Source organism: Rhinopithecus roxellana, chromosome 7 (assembly GCF_007565055.1).
Source record: "Rhinopithecus roxellana isolate Shanxi Qingling chromosome 7, ASM756505v1, whole genome shotgun sequence".
Taxonomy (NCBI): Eukaryota; Metazoa; Chordata; class Mammalia; order Primates; family Cercopithecidae; genus Rhinopithecus; species Rhinopithecus roxellana.
This window is the reverse complement of record NC_044555.1, coordinates 35,349,954-35,375,355: the sequence shown is the minus strand read 5'-3', so window position 1 is coordinate 35,375,355 and position 25,402 is coordinate 35,349,954. Positions and strand designations below refer to the sequence as shown.

Below are 25,402 nucleotides of genomic sequence, written 5' to 3'. Positions count from 1 at the left end.
GGGCTAATCTAGTTCTCTTAAATTCCCATGGTTTTAGAATCAGTGTCTTATTTCTGCAAAATTCAAGTTGAATTGTGTCAAATATGAAGATCAATTTGTGAGGGACTGTATCTTATAATATTGTCTTACAAATTAAGAACATGGGATGTCTTTTCACTTATTTAGACTATTCATTTCTTTCACCAATAGTTTAGAATTTTTAAAGGATAAGACGTACTTTTGTTACATTTATTTCTAAATATTTTATTTCATTTTATTCTACTGTAAATGAGATTTTCTTAATTTTTTAAGAAATGTTTAACGCTAGAATATAGAAATACACTCAACTTTTAATACATTGCTCTTATACCTTGAAGCACTGCTAAAGTATTAGTTTTAAAAAGTTTTTAATAGATTTCTTAAGATTTTCTGTATAATAAACTCATATCATCTTCAAATAGAGATAATTTTACGTTTTTCTTTGCAATCTGGATATTTTTGTATCTTTTTTTTTTTTTTTTTTGCCTAGTTACCTGTGGTAAAACATCCAGTACAATGTTTAATGTTTAATAGAAGTGGTAAATATGGACATCCTATGTCTTGTTTCTGATCTTATGGGAAAAGCATTGAGTATTTCACCATTAAATGTTTTGTAATTTCTCTTGTTGTTTTTTCTTTAACCAATTTATTACTTAGGAAGATCTTGTTTAATTTCTATATACTTCTTAATTTTCCAAATTTATTTTGCTATTCATTTCTAATTTTCTTTCCTTTTGATCAGAAGACATATTCTGGATGAGTTCAATCTTTTCAAATTATTGAGGCTTCTTTTATAGCCTACCATGTAGTCTATCCCGGAAAATCATGCCTGTGTACTTTCAGAGTCTATGTATTCTGCTCTTGTAGTTGGATACATGTCTGTTAGGTCTAGTTGGGCTAGAGTGCTGCTTGAGTCTTCTGTTTATTGATCTACTGCCTAGTTGTTCTATTATTGAAAAAGGAATTTAGAAATATCTGACTATTATTGAAGTGTCTATTTCTCTCTTCAATTCTGTCAAATTTGCTCCACGAATTTGGTGGCACTGGAGTTAGGTGCATATATGTTTGTAGTATTATTATTTTCTGATAGTTTGACCATTTTTTTATGATAAAATGTTCCTCTTTATTTCTGGTAACATATTTTAAAGTCTTTTGTTGCCAGATATTAGTGTAGTCACTTCCGCTTTCTCATGATTCTTACTTACATAGTATAATGTTTTTCCGTAATTTTGCATTCAGTGCATTTGTATCTTTGAATCTGGGGTGTGTGTACTGTAGGCATATATTCAGATCTTATTTTGTAGTCTATCTGACACTGTTCGCCTTGTTTTAAGTTGTTTAATCCATTTACTTTGTTATTAATATCATGAACTGATATCTGCCATTTTTCTTTTTATTTTCTATAAGTTTCATGGTTTCCCCCTGTTTCTCCTTGCAGTTTTCTTTTGCATTAGGTGAATACATTCTAGTGTAATATTTTAATGCCTTTAATGATATTTTTCACAATACATGTGTGGGTACGTATACGTGTGTGTATGTGTGTATGAGTGCTATTCTCTTAGTGTCTAGTGCTTGAATCTTAATTTATCAGAGTTGCTTTTGACTTAATGTAAGTTAATTCCATGGGACATAGAGATATTACTCCTATATACCTATATTTACTATTTACTTTTCTGTAACATATATGTAAAAAATTCAATAACTACATTGCTACAATTATTAATTTACATATTTTTAATGAAGCTGATAACAGGGGAGTAGTACATAATTATAAATTATATTTTATTAACCTTCCTATTTTACAATTTTGTTCTTTTCTTTTTCTTTTTCTGTGAATTCTAGTTATGATCTGGTATCATTTCCTTACTCCAATGCTTTGCTTCTACCTATCTTTGTGCTAAAGTTGTAATTATGTGTTATTATTATATACGACATTTTTATATGTTATAAACCCAACAACAAAATGATATATAATTGTATATATATAATTATATATGTATATATCTTATCTTATACAATTGTTTATATATAGATGTATATGTATATATCTTGTTTTATACAAGGGTTTTGCAAATTCATTAAGAGGAGAAAAAGAAAAAAACATACAATTATGCTGTCTTTTACATTTACCTGCATCATTTCTTTTACTGCCAATATTGTGTTTTTTAATGTGATTTCAAATTACTATCTTGAGTCTCTGACTTTTAGCCTGAAGAATTTCCTTTAGTATTTTATGTAACATGGATATGCTAGCAATAAATTTTCTCAATATTTGTTTGCCTAGGAAGGTTTGTATTTCATTTCTGACAAATATTTTGCCGGATAAAAAACTCTTACCTTTTTTTTTCTTAACAACTCTTTGTTATTTCACTGCCTTCTTGCCTTCTGGTATCCATTGAAAGTCTTTTTTTTCCCTCCAAAATTTTCTCATTTTCTTTATCTTTCAGTATTTTTACTGAAATGTGTCTGTGTGGATCTCTGTGTTTATCAGACTTTATTAAGTTTATTGTGTATATATGGATTTTATCAAATTAAGAAATTTAATAACATTATTTCTTCTAGTATTATTTCCACTCCTTTTTCTTCTTTCCTTCTGATACTCACTTTCTTCATCATTGTTCTTTATTTCTTTTTCACTTCAATGAAGTAAATAGATTAAACAACAAAAAACAAGCCAAACATTGTCAGAGAGAATAAAAAATAAGATCTGAGTATATGCCTTTTTCTTTGTTCTTTTTTTGTCTCTTTTTCTTTAGATTATATAGTATCTATCAACCTAAATTCAAGTGTTCTGATTCATTCTTCTATTGGTTCAAATGCACTGTTGAATCACTCTAGTAAATTTTGCATATTGATTAGAGTACTTTTCACCTCCAGAGTTTCCATTTGGTATTTTTATGCTTTTTATTTCATTATTGATATTCGGTATTTGATAAAATATTGGCATTTTACCTTCCTTTACTTATTTAAGCAGAGTTTCTTTTAAATCTTTGAATATGATTATAATGGCTTCTTTGTAGTTATTATCTGTTAAATCTGACAACAGAGCCCTCTCACAGTTAGTTTTGTTGCTTGCTTTTTTTCATGTATAGCTCACAGTATAACGCATAATTCTGTCACAGAATACCTCATAATTTTATCAAAAACTAGACATTTTAGATTATATATTGCATCTACTGTGAATACTGATACCCCTATGCTCTCTGGGACTTGATTTTGTTGTTGTTTATTTGCTTGCTTTGTTACTTGGCTAGAATATTTGGCGAAGTCTATATCCCATTGAATGTGTTAATTCTTATGTCATGCATCAGAGGGTACGGCCTTAAATATGGACATACACTGAGATGTCAGTATTTTAGCTAAGGTTTCTTTGACAGTCTCTTTCCCTGATTTTTCAGCTAAACTACCTGCTTCATTTGGTATCCATTCTCAGCCAGTTAGGCTCCACTCATTACTGGCTGATTGCTTGATTGTTTTTGGCAATGTCCTAAGGCATAAATTGCTCAGCAGTCTGATACAATTAAATTTGAGCCTCTTTGCAGGGGTAGTCTTTAAGGCAAGATTTGGATGTTGGTTCTGACCCAAGCGAGATTTTTCTCTGCACATTTTTCCTGATTCTCTCTGCTAAACTTACAGCTAATCTACAGTCATTTAAATTTTAATGTAATTTTTATTTTTTAGTTTGTTTTTTTTTTTTTTTCTCTCATGGAGATATCAGCTTCTTCTTATTGCCTTACCAGCGAAATCTCCAGTTTTTGACAACTCCCTTAGTTTGAACTTCCCCATACTTTGCTCCAAATGAAGTCCCTTCTCTTGAGGATAGCTTTGGAGTTGTCTGTATTTATCATCCCCTGGGCCAAATATGTGTGCCACTGCTTTCAAGATAAAAATGAAAACAGTAGCCTGCTTCTTTTAAATGTATACCTCTCCTTTTTAGCAGACAGGTGAAGTATCCTCTGGTCTTCTTAACATGCCTAACCCAGCATGGAATTTCTATCCTATAAGTAAATTGGAGTATGGGCAACTAGGCACAGTGTTCTTAACCACTCTTGCCTATAATAGAGCTTCTACAACACAGACCTATTAGAAATTAGAAATCCTGGAAGCCTGTGCCTCAGTGCAAGATACCTTAACCCTAGACTTGGAGTTGGAGGGAAAAGGAGTTCTGCATTTTTGAATGACCCTGGAAGGGATGAAGCTTTTGTCACACTAAATTGTGTGGAGAGATATGGATTATGATTCAAATGCCACAGGCTCTCACTACTCTTGCAGAATATTAGTAGATTTTCTAGAATAAGTGCTTCTCCATTTGCTATTTGCTCTTAGGACAATCTCTTAAGTTGCTTCCAACCTTTGGCTGCTGTGAATAATGCAGCTATGAATATGGGTACTGATATCTGTTTGAATCTCTATTTCAACTACTTTTGAGTATACACCCGGAGTAGAATGGTTGGGTCATATGGTAATTTTATGTTTAATTTTTTTTTATGAATCACTATACCATTTTCCTTAGTAGCTGCACCGTTTTACATTCCCATCAGCAATGTATTAGCGTTTTAATTCTTTCACATCATTGTTCTTTCTTTCTTTCATCTCCTGAGACTTATTCACTCTCACAAGAAAAGGACGGGAAAAACCCACCTTCGTGATTCAATTACCCCTCACTGGTTCCCTCCCACAACACGTGGAGATTATGGGAGCTTCAATTCAAGATGAAATTTGAGTGGAGACACAGGCAAACCATATCATTCTGCCCCTGGCAACTCCCAAATCTCATGTCCTCAAATTTCAAAACAAATCAGGCCTTCCCAACAGTTCCCTGAATTCTTAATTCAGCAATAACTCAAAAGTTCACAGTCCAAAATCTCATCTCAGACAAGACAACTCCCTTCCACCTATGAGCCTGTAAAATCAAAAGCAAGTTAGTTACTTCCTAGATACAATGGGGATACAGGCAATGGGTAAATATGCCCATTCCAAATGGAAGAAATTGGCCCAAATGAAGGGAGACTACAGGCCTCATGAAAGTGTGAAATCCAGCGAGGTGGTCAAATATTAAAGCTCCCAAATGATCTCCTTTGACTGCATGCTTCACATCCAGGTCACACTGATGCAAGAAGTGGGTTCTCGTGGTCTTGGGCAGCTCTGCCGCTGTGGCTTTGCAGAGTACAGCCTCACTCCTGGCTGCTTTCACAGGCTGGCATTGAGTGTCTGTGACTTTTTCAGGTGCATGGTACAAGCTGTCATTGAATCTACCAGTCTGGGGTCTGGAGGATGGTGGCTCTTTTATCATAACTCCACTAGGCAGTGCCTCAGTGGGGATTCTGTGTGAGGATTCTCACCCCGCATTTCCCTTCTGCACTGCCCTAACAGAGGTTCTCCATGAGGACTTTGCACCTGCAGCACACCTCTGTCTGGACACCCAGGAATTTCCATACATCTTCTGAAATTTAGGTGGAGGTTCCCAATTCATGACTTCTGTGCACCCACAGGCCCAACACCACATGTAAGACACCAACGTGTGGGGCTTGAACCCTCTGAAGCAATGGCTTGAGGTGTACATTGGCCCTATTTAGCCATGGCTGTTGTGCAGGGCACCAAGTCCCAAGACTGCACAAAGCAGCAAAGCCCTGGGCCTGGCCCACAAAACCATTTTTTCCTCCTAGACCCCCCCAGCTTATGACTGTAGGTGTTGCCATGAGGACCTCTGACATGTCCTGGAGAAATTCTTCCTATTGTTTGTGTGATTAATATTTGACTTCTCAATACTTACAAAATTTTCTCCAGCCAGCTTTGAATTTTTCCTCAGAAAAATGGGTTTTTCTTTTCTATTACATCATCGGGCTGCAAATTTTCCAAACTTTTATGCTCTGCTCCCGTTTTAAACATAAGTTCCAACTTCAAACCATTTCTTTGTGAATGAATAAAACTGAATGCATTTAAGAGCACCCAAGTTACCTCTTGAATGCTTTACTGCTTAGAAATTTATTCTGCCAGATACCCTAACTCATTTCTCTCATGTTCAAAGTTCCACAGATATCTAGGGCAGGGGAAAAATGCGACCAGTCTGTTTGCTAAGGCATAGCAGTAATCACCTTTGCTCCAGTTCTCAGTAACTTCCTCATCCCTTTCTGGGACCACCTCAGCCTGAACTTTTTGGTCAACACCATTCAACAAGTCTCTAGGAACGTCCAAACTTTCCCACATCTTCCTGTCTTCTGAGCCCTACAAACTGTTCCAATCTCTGCCTGTTACCCAGTTCCAAAGTCACTTCCGGGTATCTTAATAACAGTGCCTCAATCCTGGTACCAATTTACTGTATTAGTCCATTTTCTTACTGCTATGAAGAAATACCCAAAACTGGGTAATTCAAAAAGAAAAAGAAGTTTAATGAACTCACAGTTTCACATGGCTGGAAAGGCCTCACAATCATGGCAGGAGAAAAAAGGCATGCCTTACATGGAGGCAGGCAAGAGAGCACGTGCAGGGGAACTGCCCTTTAGAAAGCCATCAGATCTCTTGAGATTTATTTACTACCATGAAAACAGCACAAGAAAAACCTGCCGCCAAGATTTAATTATCTCCACTGCATCCCTCCCACAACACATGGAAATTATGGGAGCTACAATTCAAGACGATACTTGGGTGTGGACACAGCCAAGCCATATCAGGGCACATAAGGTGTTTTGATACAAGCATGCAAAGTGTAATAATCACATCACGAAATATGGGTCATCCATCCCCTCAAACATTTATCTTTCATGTTATAAACAATCTAATTGCATTATTTTAGTTATTTTTTAATGTACAGTTAAATTATTATTGACTATAGTCATCCTGTTGCACTATCAAATATTAGGCATTATCCCTTTATTCTAACTACTTTTTTGGAATGATTAACCATCCCTGCCGCCCACTCACTTTCTCTACTATGCTTCCCAGCCTCTGGTAATCATATCTCACACTCTCTCTCCATGAGTTCAATTGTTGTAATTTTTAGATCCCACAAATAATTGAGAACATGCAATGCTGATCTTACTGTGCCTGGCTTATTTCACTTAATATGATAACCTCCAGTTCTATCCATGTCATTGCAAATGACTCATTTTTTATATGAATGAATAGAACTACATTATGTGTACATTTTATATTTTCTTTATCCATTTATCTGTTGAGGAACACCTAAGTTGCTTCCAAATCTTGTCTATTGTGAAGAGAGTTGTCATAAATGGGGTGGAGATATCCAATTTCTGTACTTTGGGGTATATACCAAGAAGTAGAATTGTTGAATCATATAGTAGCTCTATTTTTAGTTTTGCGAGGACCCTCTGAACTATTCTCTTTAGTGGTTGTACTAATTTACATTCCCACAAATAGTGTATGAGGGTACCCTTTTCTCCACACCCTCTCCAGCTTTTGTTATTGCCTGTCTTTTAGATAAAAGCCATTTTAACTGGGGTGAGATGATATCTCATTGTAGTTTTTATTTGCATTTATCTGATAATCAATGATATTGTGCACCGTTTCATACACCTGTTTGCCATTTGTATGTCATCTTTTTAGAAATGTATATTCACATTTTGTGTCCATTTTTTGATTAAATTATTAAGTTTTTTTTTTTTTTTTTAATACAGTTGTTTGAGATCCTTAAATGTTTTGGTTGTTAAAACCTTGTCGGCGGAGGTGGGGTGGTAATTTGCAAATATTTTCTTCCTTTCTGTGGGTTGTCTCTTCACTTTGTTGATTGTTTTATTTGCTGTGCAGAAGCTTCTTAACTGGATATGATTCCACTTGTACATTTTTGCTTTGTTGCCTGTTCTTGTGGGGTATTACAGAAGATAACTTTGCCCAGATTGATGTTGAATGGTTTTCAAATGTTTCCTTTTAATAGTTTTCTTTTAATGGTTTCACAGTTTGAGGTCTTAGATTTAAGTCTTTAATCCATTTAGATTTAATTTTTGTATATGGTGAGAGATAGGGATCTAGTCTCATTCTTCTGCATCTGAATATCCAGTTTTCCCAGCACTATTTATTGAAGAGACTGTCTTTTCCCCAGTGTATGTTCTCAGCATTTTTGGAGAAAATGAGTTTACTGCAGGTGTTTGGATTTGTTTGTAGGCTCTTGATTCTGTTCCTTTGGTCTATGTGTCTGTTTTTATGTCAGGTTTATGGTGTTTGGTTACTATAGCTCTGTAACATAATTTGAAGCCAGGTAATATAATTCCTCCAGTGTTGTTCTTTTTGCCTAAGATAACTTTGGCTATTCTGGGTCTTTTGTGGTCCCACATGAATTTAGGATTGTTTTTTCTATTGCTATAAAGAATGTCATTGGTATTTTGATAGGGATTACATTAAATCTGTAGTAGCTTTGTGTAATATGGACATTTAAAAATTATTAATTTCCTAATTCATGAACATGGAATATTTTACCTTTTTTGGTGTCCTCTGAAATTTTTTCCATCAGTGCTTTATAGTTTTTTATCATAGCGATCTTTTACTTCTTTGGTTATGTCACTTCCTAGATATCTAGTTTTATGTGTGGCTATTATTAATTTGACTACTTTTTAATTTCTATTTCAGTTTGTTCACTGTTGGGATATAGAAATGCTACTGATTATTGTATTTTTATTTTGTATCATGCAAGTTTACTAATTTTTTTTATCAGTTGTAATAGTTTTTTTGCACTCTTTAATTTTTTCCCAATATGGAATTATGTCATCACCAAAAAAAAGATAATTTGACTTCTTCCTTTCCAATTTAAATGTATTTTATATATTTCTCTTGGCTGATTGCTGTAGATAGGAATTCCAGTATTATATTGAATAACAGTGGTGAAAATGGGCATCCTTGTCATGTTCCAAATTTTAGAGGAAAGGCTTTTATTGTTTTACTATTCGGTGTGATACCAGCTGTGGGTCTGTCATATATGGCTTTTATTATGTTGTAGTATGTTCTGTTTTTCAGAGTTTTTCTCATTAAGGGGTATTGAATGTTATTATTTTGGCTTCAATTGAAATAATCATAGTATTTTTTTTTCTTTCATTCTGTTGATATGATTGATTTGTTTATGCTGAACCATCCTTGTATAATAGGAATAAAGACTTCTTGGTCGTGAGAAATAATCTTTTTAATAGATTGTTTAATTCAGTTTGCTAATTTTTTGTTAAGGTTTTTACATCAGTATTCTCATCAGAGACATTGGGGCCTGCAGTTTTCTTTTACTTTAACATGTCTTTGCCTGGCTTTGGTATCATGGTAATACTAGATTCATAGAATGAGTTTGGAAGCATTTTCTCATTCTCTATTTTTAGGAATAGTTTGAGCAGGCTTGGATTTAGTTCTTCAAGTTTCTGGTATAATTCAGCAGTGAAGCCATCAAGTCTTGGGCTTTTATATCCTGGGAGAATTTTTTTTTTTTTTTTTTGAGACGGAGTCTTGCTCTGCCGCCCAGGCTGGAGTACAGTGGCCGGATCTCAGCTCACTGCAAGCTCCGCCTCCCGGGTTCACGCCATTCTCCTGTCTCAGCCTCCCCAGTAGCTGGGACTACAGGCGCCCGCCTCGTCGCCCGGCTAGTTTTTTGTATTTTTTAGTAGAGACGGGGTTTCACCGTATTAGCCAGGATGGTCTTGATCTCCTGACCTCGTGATCCGCCCGTCTCGGCCTCCCAAAGTGCTGGGATTACAGGCTTGAGCCACCGCGCCCGGCCCTGGGAGAATTTTTATTACAGCTTTGATCTCATTTTTTGTTATTGGTTTGTTCTGGTTTTGGAGTTCTTCATGGTTTAATCTTGGTAGATGGCATGTGCCCAGAAATTTATCCATTTCTTACAGATTTTCCAATTTTTTGGCATACAGTTGCTCATAGTCAAAATTTTCTCACTGATATATTTTTTTGCAAAGCTGGTTTCAATCTCCCTTTGGCTTTTATTCACCTTATTCTTAAGATGTTGGTCATAGAGATGGAAAAACAGCAGTGACTACTCTGGCTTCTTCCTGCTGACAGGTGCTACAACTGGGGGAGGCTGGTCCCAAGAGAATAGGAGTAAAACTGCTGCCTTGCAGCCATCTGCGTGTACTCACTGGTGTATGATAAAAACATTAATATTCTCACCCACAGTTCCAATACACCACTTAAGTGAAGAGTAAACCACAGGTTGTTAGAAAGACAGATTGGGATAAATAGGAAAGAGCAAATTAAATATATCATCTTTGGTATAGTTGAATATCTTTTGAGTCAGTGTCTAAGTCCTGAGACTAGATCAGTTCAGTTAAACAGCTGTTTTCTGCATGAGGAGGTGGCATTTCAGATTGGCTAGGCCTCTCTATTTTATGAAGGCAAACTAATTTTAATAAGAGGCAGGTTTATAGAGACAGAAGTAAAACAAAGGTTAATGTTGGGTACAATTTATCCAGGTGTTAGATTTAAAGCATCTTTAGGTATAGAAAAGGACAGTAGTAGCAATCGGACACATTTTTGTCTCACCTGTATTACAAGCAATAGGCTTAAACTTACAGGGCCTCAGGAAAGAGGTAGTGACAATTTTATTGAGGCCAAGTCAAAAAAGAAAAATGAAGAAAAACTTTGAAAGCATTAGTATGGAGACTTGTAGCCTGGAAAGAATTTAGTATTCATTTCAAGTTGCAGAAAACTATAAAAACTCAAAATAAGGGACTAGAGTCTAATAACAGGTGTACTATAGTTTTTTTCTGAAATATAATTTTTCTTTCTCCAATCCTTGTTTTTACTAAAAACAAATCACAACAAGACTACTTTATTTGTAAAATAAGCTTTAGCCGTACTCTACTTGACCTGAGTGTTTGCATAAAGTCAGCAAGAATAATGATTTATCACACAGTCCCTTTTTAAATTCGCTTTGCTGAAATTTTATTCCATAAGAAATCTCAGATTAAACTTTTTTAAAGCCTTTAAACGTAGCCACAGATTTATCTGTGCTTACAAATACTGTATTAATTGGGTGAATTTCTCACCTCAAGGTCCCAATATAATCTGGGTTTTTTGGACCTGTCAGGAACTGACATTCATTATTTACCACATGGTAGGATCCCTATACAGGCACTGTGTAGACAAGTTATGAGGTCAGTTTTCCCAAGGGACTTTTATTGGCTCTATAAGTCAACTTTGACTCCTTAAAATAATCTAAAAGTATGCCATTCCATTCAAGGCCATGGCAAAATAACCAATGTCTCCATTTTTTTCCTGTTACAAAAGAAAAAAGATTCTTACTGAACTTATGCAAATAACTATACCTGTCATAAATTAAGTACACTTGGAAATAGTTTTCAAGTTCTGGAAAAATCCGGGAGAGAGAAATATGCTTCAGATTTTGCTCACAGGAGTGTACTTTACCAAATTATTTAAAGCTGTAGATATCTCAAAACAACAACAAAAAAGTTTTGCTGGACTCCAAAACAAAACAAAAAAAGCAATGTTTTAAACAAATTCATAGTAAGATTATTTTGGTTTTCCATTAATTCACTCTATGTAACTAATTCCTGTTCTGCTTGATATTCATAAACACATTAGATCCCTATGGGAGTCTTGGAAGTTCTTTCTTCTATTTTAATGTCACAATCTCCAAAGTTATCACAAACCTGCATTCAAGTGCACCTGTCAGAGTCCTATAGCTGATTATAAAACCAACTTGAAATAAATCAAAATAAAACAATTGTGGCTGAAAAAGTCTCAAAACAGCCATGATTAAGGTCTGGTAATCTCTGTGGTACATAATAACATAACAATCTTAATTATTACTAAAAACATATACTGAGACATATCAGAATTCCAAGAATCTCACACAATTCTGGAACACACACCAATAACACATTTATGCAAATACAGCCCAAAGCAGAAAGCCAAAAACAATTTCCTACTTGACAGTGCTTCCTGTATGATTTTGATATACCAAATAAAACAACTATACCAAATATATCTCTTTTGGACTTTAGACTATTTAATATCTGAAAGGGTAACTAGATCAAAAAAGGGCTTAATTTAGAATTTAACCATGGAAACTTTGTTAAATATCAAATGTTTAAACACTTGATATTACAAAATGAAATCCCAAGTAACTGTAAGTCATTTATTTAGCTCAAAAAAAGGATAACTAAAGAAAACTTTAAAAGCAAAATTGTTTACTTGCTGATAGAGGGGAGACTCAGCTTTCCAAACAGGACCCAATAAAGACAGCTTGAAAACAACTGGATATCTTCTCTCTCCCCTCTCTAATTTCTGTTGTTTATTCAAAAGCCATAAAAAATCTTTTATAATATTTTCATAATACACTAAAATATTGTTTAAAAGAGAACACAGAATTTCACCTTTGCATTAGTGTCTTATTGATGTTAAACCCAATTATTAATAAAACCTAATAAATCTACATCATCTTAATCAGTTTGACCTTGAGGTAAAATTTTCATAAACCTTTTATAACTTTTTACAATTTTCTATTAAACAGCAGGTCCATTCTCTAAGAAAAACATATTATTCAGACACATGGGCACAGATTCCGGCACAGCATTAGTGTACTTTTATTTTAATGTTTAACCTACAGAAAAATGAGATAATCCCCTTCAAATTTTAGCCAATTTGTTAATACCCACAGAACTTCATTTACAAGATCAATCCTTCACAAACCCTTTACAACTTGCTTCTACTTTGTTTTGACCCGTTACTCTTTTAAGAAATTGTTTTTTGAAAAAAACTTCTGAGCTAGACAAAATCACATGCCCTTTAACAACAACAGCAGCAACAAAAAATTCCCATGCCTTCTTATAACCTCCTACCAAAAAGAAATTCTACTTTCCTTTTACAACATGCATGCAAAATTGTTTTACCAGTAGTCTCAAGTACATGCTACGCTGTTAACTCTTAGCAACTTTTATTTTTGGTAAAAAACCTGGTAAGCAAGCAATGTGAACCACGCATAACATTGCAGAGCCCATGACAAAGACAAAGCTGCAGACAATGTCTGACTCTTCCCAGCCTAGCCAGGGAATATCTGGTTAACTCCATATGTCTCCAGACCTTATTTAGAATTGAATGACTGTAAAACAGACAAATCCCCAATTATTAAAAGTCACAGAAGCAGTTGATTACCTTAAAGCATCTAGCAAACTGTATCTGACCTGCCTGATTTACACCAAATGTATAAACTTTAAAAACATTTTAGTTTACTTTACCAATAGTCTTTTAACTGTCTTTATTTTTTAAAGATTATCGAGTTACATAACCTAAAACATATTAAAGTTTCTTTCTGAAAGTTGATCTAAGTGCTTATTTTTCATTAAGCCAATTCATTAGAACACTTTTAAATAAACACCACATACATACATGCAGATATACACACAGACAGAAACAGAATTAAGACAGAGTTCCATCAACTGAGAAGTGTTTAGAGGCAGAGCAGGGGTTTTAAAACTACATCTGCATGCATGTAGCTCAAATATTATCTGTGGAACTCTCCACAGAAAAATCCCTTTAAAATATTTTATTTTAGCCAGGATAAATAGCCAATATTTATGGCATTTGAATCTTTTTTTCTTTTGTTGTTGTTGTTGTTTTTGAGACAGACTCTTGCTCTGTCACCCAGGCTGGAGCGCACTGGTGCAATCTCGGCTCACTGTAACCTCCACCTCCCAGGTTCAAGCGATTCTCCAGCCCCAGCCTCCCGAGTAGCTGGGACTACAGGCGTGCACCACTGCGCCTGGTTAATTTTTATATTTTTAGTAGAGACAGGGTTTCACCATGTTAGCCAGGATGGTCTCGATCTCCTAACTTTGTGATCTGCCCACCTTAGCCTCCCAAAGTGCTGGGATTACAAGCGTGAGCCACTGAGCCCATCCTTAAATCTTTTTTACTAAAGGTAACCTCCTATGTGAAATCAATAAGCCATTACTAAGGGTATAGATTAACAACAGACACATGAGGTGTCTCCAAAGAAATGGTAAGTGATTTTTACAAAATCTAGAATCTCCCCAAAGGTAGTTCAGAAGAAAGAAAATTCAAGACAAAAAATCAGAAGCTGTCCATGGAGGGAAAAAATATCAATAACTGGCAAAATTTCTACAAGTATTAAACCTCAAAGGACCCGCTCCAAAGCCACAATTGAACCCAGGCCACCAATGGGAGAGGGTAAAGAGTTTGCAACTGACCCAGAGCAAAGGTGACTGCTGTTGTTCTTCCCTGAGGGATTCTTGAATATTTTCAAGCTTGCAAAGGATTTTAACTGCTCAGGAACCATGTTATTATTATGCATACTTCTTTTAATTGAACCTTTTCCTTTTAATGATATCCTCAGTTCCAATAGCAACTCAATCCAAAAAGTCTAGTAAAGTCCAGATCGTAATTTTCCAGGCTTTTACCATATCAGCAAAAGGTGTTTCCAGAAAGGGGTTAGAGGAGGCATCTCCAGGATTCCCCATGAGTCCCAAGAATTTACTCTCAGAAATGGGCTTAAGATAGCAAAAGACGATAAAATCCCAACAACGATGAGGCCTTTTAAGACAAAGCTCACCCAGGGGCTTGGCATATTCAGGATGAAGAACATGCTGACTCCTCTCAGACTCCTCATTCTTTCAGACTGGCTACCTGACATAAACTCAAATATTCCAGTCCTCCAGATGGTATAGGCCAAGAGAGAGTACCCCACATGGTCATAAAGTCATGCTCCCAAGGACGTAAAGCAAGACAGGAGGAAACCTTTGTCTAGTTTGTGCTCCAGGGATCTGTAGCATAGTTTATAACTGACCAGCCTGCAGGGCTGGCTTGAGTAGCAAGCTGATAGGAGTCCTAAATACGCATTCTATTCTGTGGTACCCCTCTTTATGACAGAATGGCATAGAAAGGCAAGTTCATAGTGCAAGGTACACCAGATTCACTACAGTCTCAGACTTGCCTTACAAATCCTTTTTCTCATTAATAAACAGTGATTTTTACAGATCACTCAACTGCTTTGCATAAAGAGAGAGAGGGGCCAGAAGTCTGATTGGTAAGAAATTCATTCTAATGCTTTTGCTGGCATGCCGGGTTTCCGAGTTCCCTTTCCCTTGGGGCACTGGCGACCCTACTCACTGCACTAAAGTCACAAAGGAAAATCACCTTCTTCCATTTCATGGAGCCTTAGGCAAAAGCCTCTTAATTTTGCAAGATGCCACCCAATGGGCTGCATGGGGAAACCTAATTGGGAGAACCAAATTAGCATTTTCCATCCCAGCTGTTACAAAATACACATAACAAAAGAGACATTAGTCACCTTGCTGAACACCCAATATTGACCAATTTCCTTTGCTCCCTGTTTTCTTTGATCCATTCAAAGTGGGGAGGGACCTCTGACTGAGAATTTAATGGGTAGTGTCTGGGCAATTTGAAGAGGGGATAATCACCCCTAGTCAGGCCTGTTGACCTTCCACTAACAATTCCTTCAGGGCTTACCAAATGTGACCAGACAAATAAGGAGGTTTCTCTGAGTTAGGCCTGCTGGACTTCCATCAGTAATTTCTTTAGAGATCCTGTCCACAAATACAAACACACACAACAAAGATGAACAGAAGGCCTTGCAAACCGATTCCAGAGCAGAGGAGAATTCCTTCAAATAGTCCCATATTCTTCACCCAATTGAGGAGATAGTTCCCCAATCTGAAAATCCGTGTGATAGGGCCAGTCCCTGTGACAGGGCTACAGTGCATCTTAGTAAGGTTAACAGATCAGGGGAAGGATGGAGGTGATGGCAGTGCCTAGCATGTTCACCAGGTAGGTTCCAGACTATTTCTCCACTGCAATTAGGACCAAGCACTATGGGTCAACAGCACCTCATCAGCAGAGACAGCATCAGAGATAGCCTTCAGCTAAATAAGCAGCAGCCAGAGATCACTTCTGTGTTCCTCATTCTGGTGGTGGGACTAAAAAACTGTGGTCAGGGGATCCCAGATGAGTCCCCAAAGTTGTAACTTCCCAAGAGATTCTTCCTGCCTGCTGCATAAGGAAAGACCATGCCATTGCAGGAAAGAGTTTAATAGACATGAAGCCAGCCACCCCATGTGGGTGTCGGAGTTTATACTCCAATTATCTCATCCAAAGCTCATCAGTTAGGGGTTTTTCAAAGGCAGTTTGGGGAAAGGGGTGGGGGTGTCCAGGTAATGAGTGCTCATTGCTGATTGCTTGGGGTGGAAATGAAATCATAGAGGGTCATAGCTGTCCTCTTGTAGGATGAACTGGGTGGGGTTGGTTGCTCCAGGTGGAGCCATGGGTGTCAGATACGCAAAAAAAAAAAAAAAAAAAAAAAGAAAAATATCTCAAAAGCCCAATCTGCAATAGTGGTGTTACCTGCAGGAATAATTGGGGAAGTTGCAGATCTTATAATCTTCAGATGAATGGCTGAAAATCTTTTATGTCTGCGCCTCAGCAGGACCCAGGCTCTTCTCCTCAGCCTAGACTGATGGCCTCCCATTAGCTTTACAAAAGCCTCCTTGAGTTTTGGGCAAGACCTATTACCATTTAAACAATAGACTAAATGTCTCTCAAAGTTACCTTGTACTAATAGCCCAGGAATAATTAAGGGAAAGGTAAGATGGGGGGGTAGGTTAGCTCAGATTTTGTTCACTTTTGTAATTGTCTCACTGATATAATTTTTAGAAAGGCAGCTTCATTCATTTTAATGAAGGTGATTTTCCCTGATTATATGATTTAGTTTTTTGCTTTCGATTTTTTGTGTATCCATTGTATGTTTTTTGGTTTCAGATTACCATGAGGCTTGCAAATACGATCTTATACCTCATTTTTTAAGGTGGTAAAAACTTAACAGTACTTGCATAAACAAACAAGCAAAAAGTAACCTAATAAAGATTCTATGCTTTAACTTTGTCCCCTGCTTTTCAAAGTTTTGTTGTTAATATTCATATGTTATTATACTATGTCTTGAAAAGTTGCTAAAGTATTATTTTTGATAGGTTTATCATTTTGTCTTTCTGCTTAACAGTAGATTACACACCACAGTTACAATGTTATAATATTCTGATTTTTTTGTGCATTTACTATTCCTAGTCAGTTTTGTACCTTCAAATGATTTCTTATTAATAAAATTTTCTTTCTGATTCAACTACTCCCTCTAGCATTTTTTGTAGGAGAGGTCTGGTATTAATGAAATATGTCAGCTTCTGTTTGCTTACAAAAGTCTTTATTTCTCCTTCATGTTTGAAGAATATTTTTAACCAGACATACTCTTCTAGGGTAGAAGGTTTTTTTTGTTGTTGTTGTTGTTGCTGGTTGTTTTGTTTCCTGTCAGCACTTCAAATTTGTCTTACCAGTCTATCCTGGCCTGTAGGGTTTTCACTGAAAAGTCTGCTTCTAGATGTATTTGAGCTCCATTGTATTTTCTTTTTCCCTGTGGTGCTTTTAGGATCTTTTTTTAGTCCTTGACCACTGGACATTTCATTATTAAACGCCTTGAGGTAGTTTTCTTTGGGTTAAATCTTCTTGGTGTTCTACAGCCTTCTTATACCTGCATATTGATGTCTTTCTCTAATATTGGGAAGTTCTCTGTTATTAAATAGTATCCCTTTGGATAAACTTTCTGCTCTCATCTCTTTCTCTACCGCTTCTTTAAGACCAGTACCCCTTACATTTGCTCTTTTGAGACTATTTTCTAAATCCTATAGGCATGTTTTATTGTTTTTTATATTTTATTCTTTCTTCTCTGTGTATTTTCAAACAGCCTGTCTTCAGGCTCACTAATTCTCTCTTCTGTTTGATCAATTCTGCTATTAAAAGACTAATGCATTCTTAGTAGGCCAATTGCATTTTTTAACTCCAAAAGTTCTGCTTGATTCCTTTTACTTACTTCAAACTCTTTGTTAAATTATATGTATATATATATATATACACACACATATATATGTACATCTATACACACACACACACACACACACAAGTATATGAAAATCCACCAAACACTGGTAAATCAATTTTAAACAATGCACAAAGGACAGAAGTGTAATAAACATTTTCAGGATTTCTATGTGAATGAATGCTGCTAAAATATTATTTTAAAATATATTTTTTAGTACACTGTACAGTCTTTCTTAAATACCAACCCCATTTAATTATCTTAAAAACTATTTTTCTTTTTTTTTTTTTTTTTTTTTGAGGCGGAGTCTGCGGCCCAGGCTGGAGTGCAGTGGCCTGATCTCAGCTCACTGCAAGCTCCGCCTCCCGGGTTCACACCATTCTCCTGCCTCAGCCTCCCGAGTAGCTGGGACTACAGGCGCGCGCCACGTCGCCCGGCTAGTTTTTTTCTATTTTTAGTAGAGACGGGGTTTCACCATGTTAGCCAGGATGGTCTCGATCTCCTGACCTCGTGATCCGCCCGTCTCGGCCTCCCAAAGTGCTGGGATTACAGGCTTGAGCCACTGCGCCCGGCCAAAAACTATTTTTCAAGGAGAAAGTATGGGACTATCACAGATTAACTCAATGCAGGTTCAAAATAACATGCATCGTGAATTAGCGAGGTTCAGTTTAATTATACTTTAAACAACATTCACTGAGGGCTTCTGTAACTCATTAATAACATTTAATTTCTATGAATTGAATATTCTTCCTAGAGAAATATATTAGCATCTCACACAGTACTAAAATATCTTGGTGAATATCACAGTAATTCTTCTCTAGGAAAATTGTGATGCAGTCACATAGTTGATCATTTTATCATGATGAAAAGGAAGCTTGAAGTAAAATTATTATTTAAATGATGGACAAAAATTCTGGCAACACACACATCAGTGGAGTACACTGAGAAGATGGAATATACTGCAGAGTAATAGAAATAGCTATCTGCAAAGAATAGATTTCAGAGAATATGGCCTCAATATCTCTTCTTTGAAACCATTTACAAGTGAACTGTTGCCATCTGCATTTGCTGAGAAGAAGTCAGAAAAAATTACAGTATATTGAAATATATTTTAGCACAATTCAATAAAGATCACTGTCAGAGCATAATTCATCTGTTTTGGCTTAGAAGGAAAATTTGCTCTTATGATAGTAAATTCATTTGGACAAATATTTTTCTACTTTCTAAATGCTTACACTTTTTAAAGTTTTAGATTACTTTTGAGAACTATCTATGAAATCACATTTTTAATTGGGTGATGCAGTAAATCACATTTTTAATTGGGTGAATTTTCCTTCAATCAGAAGAAAAATTTGTTCTTATGATAGTAAATTCATTTGGACAAATATGCTTCTACTTTCTATATGCTTACACTTTTTTAACTTTTAGATTACTTTTGAGAACTATCTATTAAATCACATTTTTAATTGGGTAATGCAGAATATGTTTCAAGTAATAGAGGAGAAAATCCCAGTCTTTCAAAATTCAGATATCAAGTTCACAGACATGATTAAATGCACTCTGCTGATGCTCCCTATTATTTTCTAATCACTATCAATTTGAGAGCAAATATATATTTTAAAGATGTTTTTCTTAATATCATTCCAAAGCGTAATTGAATGTTGATTATACAAATATTTCCAGTCAAACTGTTCCATTTAATGTGTCTGTTAATCTCTGATAGCAAATTTCGTATGATAAAGGTATTATACAGACTATTTGATTAATGTTCTCAGCTGAACTCTCATGAAAAGAAATAAGATGCTGTAAAATTGCTTTTGGTCTTTCTTTTTGATCTCTCGCACTTTCAGCAGCTTCCCAATTGCCCCACTGAAGACTGTCAATGCCGTGTTTTCGGGCTGTATCAGGTTGTAACTGATATACTAATTTCAGCCAAAAAAAAAAAAAAAAAGCGCTTCTGTGTAGAGTTCATCATTTGGTCTTTTCAAAAACAATAAATGAGAAATATATGACTCATCTAATGGTCTGACACATCAGTGTTTAGTTAAATGTTATACAAATGCATAGCTGAGTTATTTGAAATATTCAATCAAGATTTTAATTTTTTATTTAAAGACTTATGTGACTAAGTTCTGTATTGTTGGGGATAATCTGTGAAGATTGATAACTTCAATCTATTCATGTAAACTAACCAGAGTAGCCAAAGGATACACCAGGAAAAAATACCATAAGATGAGTAATCCCATTTTCACCTAATATTTCTACAATAGCTACTGGAATTTGCTGGACACCAATTTAATTAAGCGATCATCACCAAGTTAGTAATTTGGAACCTACATAGGTAGGCAGACATCAAGAACTTGGTGAGTGCGAGGACTTTCTAAGAAAGTATCATTAAATGTTGCTACTTTATAGGTATAAATATAGCTATACTTTATGTTAATAAAGTATGTTTATTCTACACCAGACTATTAATCAATCCACGGTTCCATAATTGTATTTTAGGTTAAATTATTCAAGTTATCATAGTCTTACTCCTATATAATTTGAAGTCTAAATTAAATAGGTTACCTAGTTTAACAAAGATCAGGTGTAAGCAAATTGTTATTAACAGTCTAGGATTGCAATTAAAATAAAATGTTGAAAAAAACACAATTCTAAGCCGGGCGCGGTGGCTCAAGCCTGTAATCCCAGCACTTTGGGAGGCCGAGACGGGCGGATCACGAGGTCAGGAGATCGAGACCATCCTGGCTAACACGGTGAAACCCCGTCTCTGCTAAAAACTACAAAAAATTAGCCGGGCGAGGTGGCGGCGCCTGTAGTCCCAGCTACCCGGGAGGCTGAGGCAGGAGAATGGCGTGAACCCGGGAGGCGGAGCTTGCAGTGAGCTGAGATCCGGCCACAGCACTCCAGCCTGGGTGACAGAGCGAGACTCCGTCTCAAAAACAAAAAAAAAGAAAAAAAGAAAAAAACACAATTCTCACTCGGTGAAGCAAACTGTCTGCAGTGGCACAAAAATATTATTTATATTTTAAAATACTGCTCATACAGCACTACAGAGCTTATGATATCAGCAACCATCAAACAATGACAAGCAATTTTCATTTGCTGTAGGATTTCTAATTAACCAATAAGTGTAGCAATTTTTTATATTATCAATGTATTGCCACATCAGTAAAATGAGTGTAATGACCACCTTACACTGGTTCAGTCAGCAATAGGCAGGAAAAAGTCTTTTTCTTCTTCTTTAGAAGCAGCATTTGATGATTATTGCAATTAAGTGCTGGTATTTTAAAAATACCTCTGAATTACCTTAGCAACTAAAAATAACCTATGAATAATATTACTGACTATTCTGTTACATATTATTCTGTATCATGTAACTGTGAAGTATTTTTAACGGCCAAAGCTATCCAGTTAAAACAGAATGTACATAAAAGCCAAACTTTTAATTCCTTTATCATTTTATATTTTATGATATTGTGGGTATTATTGAAATAATGCACTCAACTTTGATGAAGAGACAATCACAATTTGATGCAAAATGTTCTTCTCATGCTGGGGGTTTAGTGATTCAAAGCATTCTTCAGAAAGCATGATTTACATTTGGCTTTTGAAATTGGAAAGGACAATCAATATGGTTTGGATCTGTGACCCTGCCCAAATCTCATGTGGAATTGTAATCCCCAATGTTGGAGGCGGGGGGCCTGGTGGGAGGTGATCGGATTATGGGGGTGAGTCCTTCATGAATGGTTTAGCACCAGCCTCTTGATGCTGTTCTTTTGATAGTGAGTGAGATCTCGTTGTTTAAAAGTGTGTAGCACCCCCGCTTTCCTGCTCCAGTTATGTGCAGTGCTGACTGAACTTTGACTTCTGCCATGATTGTAAGCTTCCTGAGGTCTACCCAGAAACCCAGCAGATGCCAGCATCCTGCATCCTGTACAGCCCATGGGACCGTGAGCCAATTAAACTTCTTTATAAATTACCCAGTCTTAGGCATTTATTTATAGCAATGTAAGAACAAAGTAGTATGACGAACTGTTCCTTTTTGTAGTGGGGCATTTTAAAAATATCCTTGTTTGATTTAGAACTTAGGTTTAGTATTTACTGAAGTCCAAAGGCGATCATAGCCCTTGCCTTTGGTATATCTTCCAATTTTTGTTTGTTTGTTTAATGGAGAGTCTGTCAGACTGAAGCTTTCTTTTGGGAGATGAAGAAAGTGTTTTTTAGTCTATGGCCACAGACACTGAGAAAACATACAGAATTAATGATAAATAAATGTAGCCAATGCCATTCATCCAATAACCCTGGCCAATTTGTGCTAATGAAGTGTGTTAGGCAATAGCTATTGCACTCTATGAATCCGGAAACTGATATTTATTTAGACTGGGAAAACTGGGACACAACTGTCTCATGCAAGAAATCATTTGGCTAAATCTTCAGTTTTAACCCATTCCCCTATTTTTAATACATCTTATGAGAAACTGAAATGGTTATCTCTTTTTAAAAAACCTCTTTTAAGACTTCCTCTGGCCGGGCGCGGTGGCTCAAGCCTGTAATCCCAGCACTTTGGGAGGCCGAGACGGGCGGATCACAAGGTCAGGAGATCAAGACCATCCTGGCTAATACGGTGAAACCCCGTCTCTACTAAAGAATACAAAAAACTAGCCGGGCGACGAGGCGGGCGCCTGTAGTCCCAGCTACTTGGGAGGCGGAGGCAGGAGAATGGCGTGAACCTGGGAGGCGGAGCTTGCAGTGAGCTGAGATCCAGCCACCGCACTCCAGCCTGGGCAACAGAGCCAGACTCCGTCTCAAAAAAAAAAAAAAAAAAAAGACTTCCTCTTTTATAAACTCATGAAATTTCTTTCTTTTATTTTTATTATTTATTTATTTATTTATTTGTTTGTTTGTGAGATGGAGTCTAGCTCTGTTGCCCAGGCTGGAGTGCAGTGGTGAGATCTCGGCTCACTGCAAGCTCCGCCTCCCGGATTCACGCCATTCTCCGAGTAGCTGGGACTACAGGCGCCCACCACCACGCTCGGCTAATTTTTTGTATTTTTAGTAGAGACGGGTTTCACCCTGTTAGCCAGGATGGTCTCGATCTCCTGACCTCCTGATCTGCCCACCTCAGCCTCCCAAAGTACTGGGATTACAGATGTGAGCCACCGTGCCTGGCCTGAAATTTCTTATGAGCATGTTAGGCTCCTAAAACAATAAGTTGTTTTAGAACCTTGCATCATTAATAATAAATGTGCTCACTTTATTTATTAGAAAAGGCTATTCAAGTTAAACATTATTATACATGTTTTTTTTTTTCCAGAAACTCTGAAGTGACCATTAACATAAAATCATTCACGACATTTTAGTGACTTTAAAACAAAAAAAATTATTCATAAATTTACCATCAGTTACTTATTCAAACTTGTATTTGGCAAAAACAAGAGTTTATTTTAACGAATAAAGAAGTCTATAATTAATAAACGTATTTAGTAATTTTTTAAAATGCCATTTTAATATGTCTTTCAACAAAATCTACAGTATGGGTATCTTTAACTTTGACATAAAGAATGGGAAGTACGGCCAGGCGTAGTGACTCATGCCTGTAATCCCAGCACTTTGGGACTCTGAGGCAGGTGGATCACTTGAGGTCAGGAGTTCAAGACCAGTCCGGCCAACGTGGTGAAACCCAATCTCTACTAAAAATACAAAAATTAGCCGAGTGTGGTGGAGCGTGACTGTAGTCACAGCTGAGGCAGGAGAATCACTTGAACCCGGGTGGTGGAGGTTGCAATGAGCCGAGATTGAGCCAGTGCACTCCAGCCTAGGTGACAGAGTGAGACTCCGTCTCAAAAAAAAAAAGAAAGGATAGGAAGTATCAGAAAAAAAATATATTCAAATATCCTGAAAAAGTAGCATTTGATGTTTATTTAAAAATTATATAATTTCATTTATATAAAATTAATTTTATGCTAAGATATTTACATCAGAGAAAGTGTTAGCTATCACTATTATCATTGCTAACTACTTAAGAACTGGAGAAGAGAAAGAATTTGCTCCCCTAAAGATGCTCTTCGAATAGGGCACCAGTAAGAATAAGGTTAAAAACAAGGGCACCAGATAGTCCCAGTGCTGACATCAACTCTATGTTGTTCTAGATTAGGTTTTGGAAGTGCCGAAGTATATAATGAAACCAATGTGAACATTTATTCCAAAGTGACTTAGAATAGATTGATCCAATTGTGAAAGAAGTCATGAAAATTATCTTTAGTGGCAATATTATTCTTCCCATTGAGGTATTTATGAAGTTTTCCAGACTATAGGTGTGTAGGAATTAACCATTTGTATTTGACTATTTTATATTATTTGAAGGCAATATTCAATAAATTCTAATTTAACTCAGCCAAACTTCATGTGTAGAAGCATTTATTCACTATTTTGTATTTTATTAGTCAAACTAATTAAATTATGTTCCTGGTGTCAATACGCTAGTTGCCTTTAAGCAAGCTTAAAAAAAATATTGCCTTCCTTTTTGAAGGAAGTAATGCTTGCTACTTACTTTTCTATTTGTGTTTGTATTGATTTGCATATATTTTAGAGGTATACCATTGAAAAAGCAACTTTATATAGTTTTACAATTGTGTCATAAGTACATTTAATTGGTCAAAAGATGAAGCTAATTACTCGCTTCTGATAATGCAGCTCTCATACCTGGAATGTAAAATGCCACATGAAGATATTTTTCCTTCAAATTAGTTTTTGAGAAATGGCAACCAGTATTCGGCATGTATTAGGTATATTGTATATTCAAAACGCTATCTCGAATTTTGTAATGAGGGGGCATTAGAGTGTTTCTACCGATGCAAGATCAATATTAAATAAATCAGGTTCAGCCTAATGACCCATAACTTTGATATTTGCACTGGGGACAACTTGTATTTGAATACCCGTTTACAAGATGTCAAAGGTAAGTGTATGTGCCATAAAAATATCGACAATTATGGAGTATGATATCATTGAAACAAAACTCATTTTCCAGAAAACTAAAGTTTTGATTATTTAGATAAATAAACTGGAACATTGTGATGGACAAATCATATGCTACCTTCAAAATGGCTGAAGAGAGGTTTGATTAAAAATTGAGATTTCTTAAACATTTATTTCATTCAGAGATTCATATGTAACTTATGAATGATAACCAAGTTAAGTACTCCACATAAGAGAAAAATGATGAGTAAGACATGGGTTTATGTTAACAAAAGATCTCTTTGCATGTGTGTGTGTGTGCATGCATGTGTGTTTAAAGATAGCAAGGATATGATTGCAGTCGGTGTTGTGGAGACAGTGCAACATTCACAGTGGACTAGAAATGATAAAAATGAGTGGAGGAGAGAGAAATTGTGTGGAAAGATTTGCAGCAAACTAGTGTGAACCCCTTTTAGGTCTTAAGTTAATTGTGATCTTAAGTGATGAGAAACTCCCAAAGGCAGTGTTCTTTCTCTATTGAGGAAAATTAACCAAAAATAA

At 36.0% G+C, this 25,402-nt stretch overlaps 1 protein-coding gene across 1 annotated transcript in view; it reads right to left on the bottom strand.

The window, feature by feature from the left end:
- LOC115898612 (protocadherin-11 X-linked-like) overlaps positions 1 to 24,662 on the bottom strand; it is a 42,044-nt gene extending 17,382 nt beyond the window's left edge. The window contains exon 1 of the mRNA XM_030933631.1: positions 24,587 to 24,662. Coding sequence (XP_030789491.1) covers positions 24,587 to 24,662 — 76 coding nt within the window. The remainder of the gene's footprint in view (positions 1 to 24,586) is intronic.
- Positions 24,663 to 25,402: the final 740 nt, after the last annotated feature.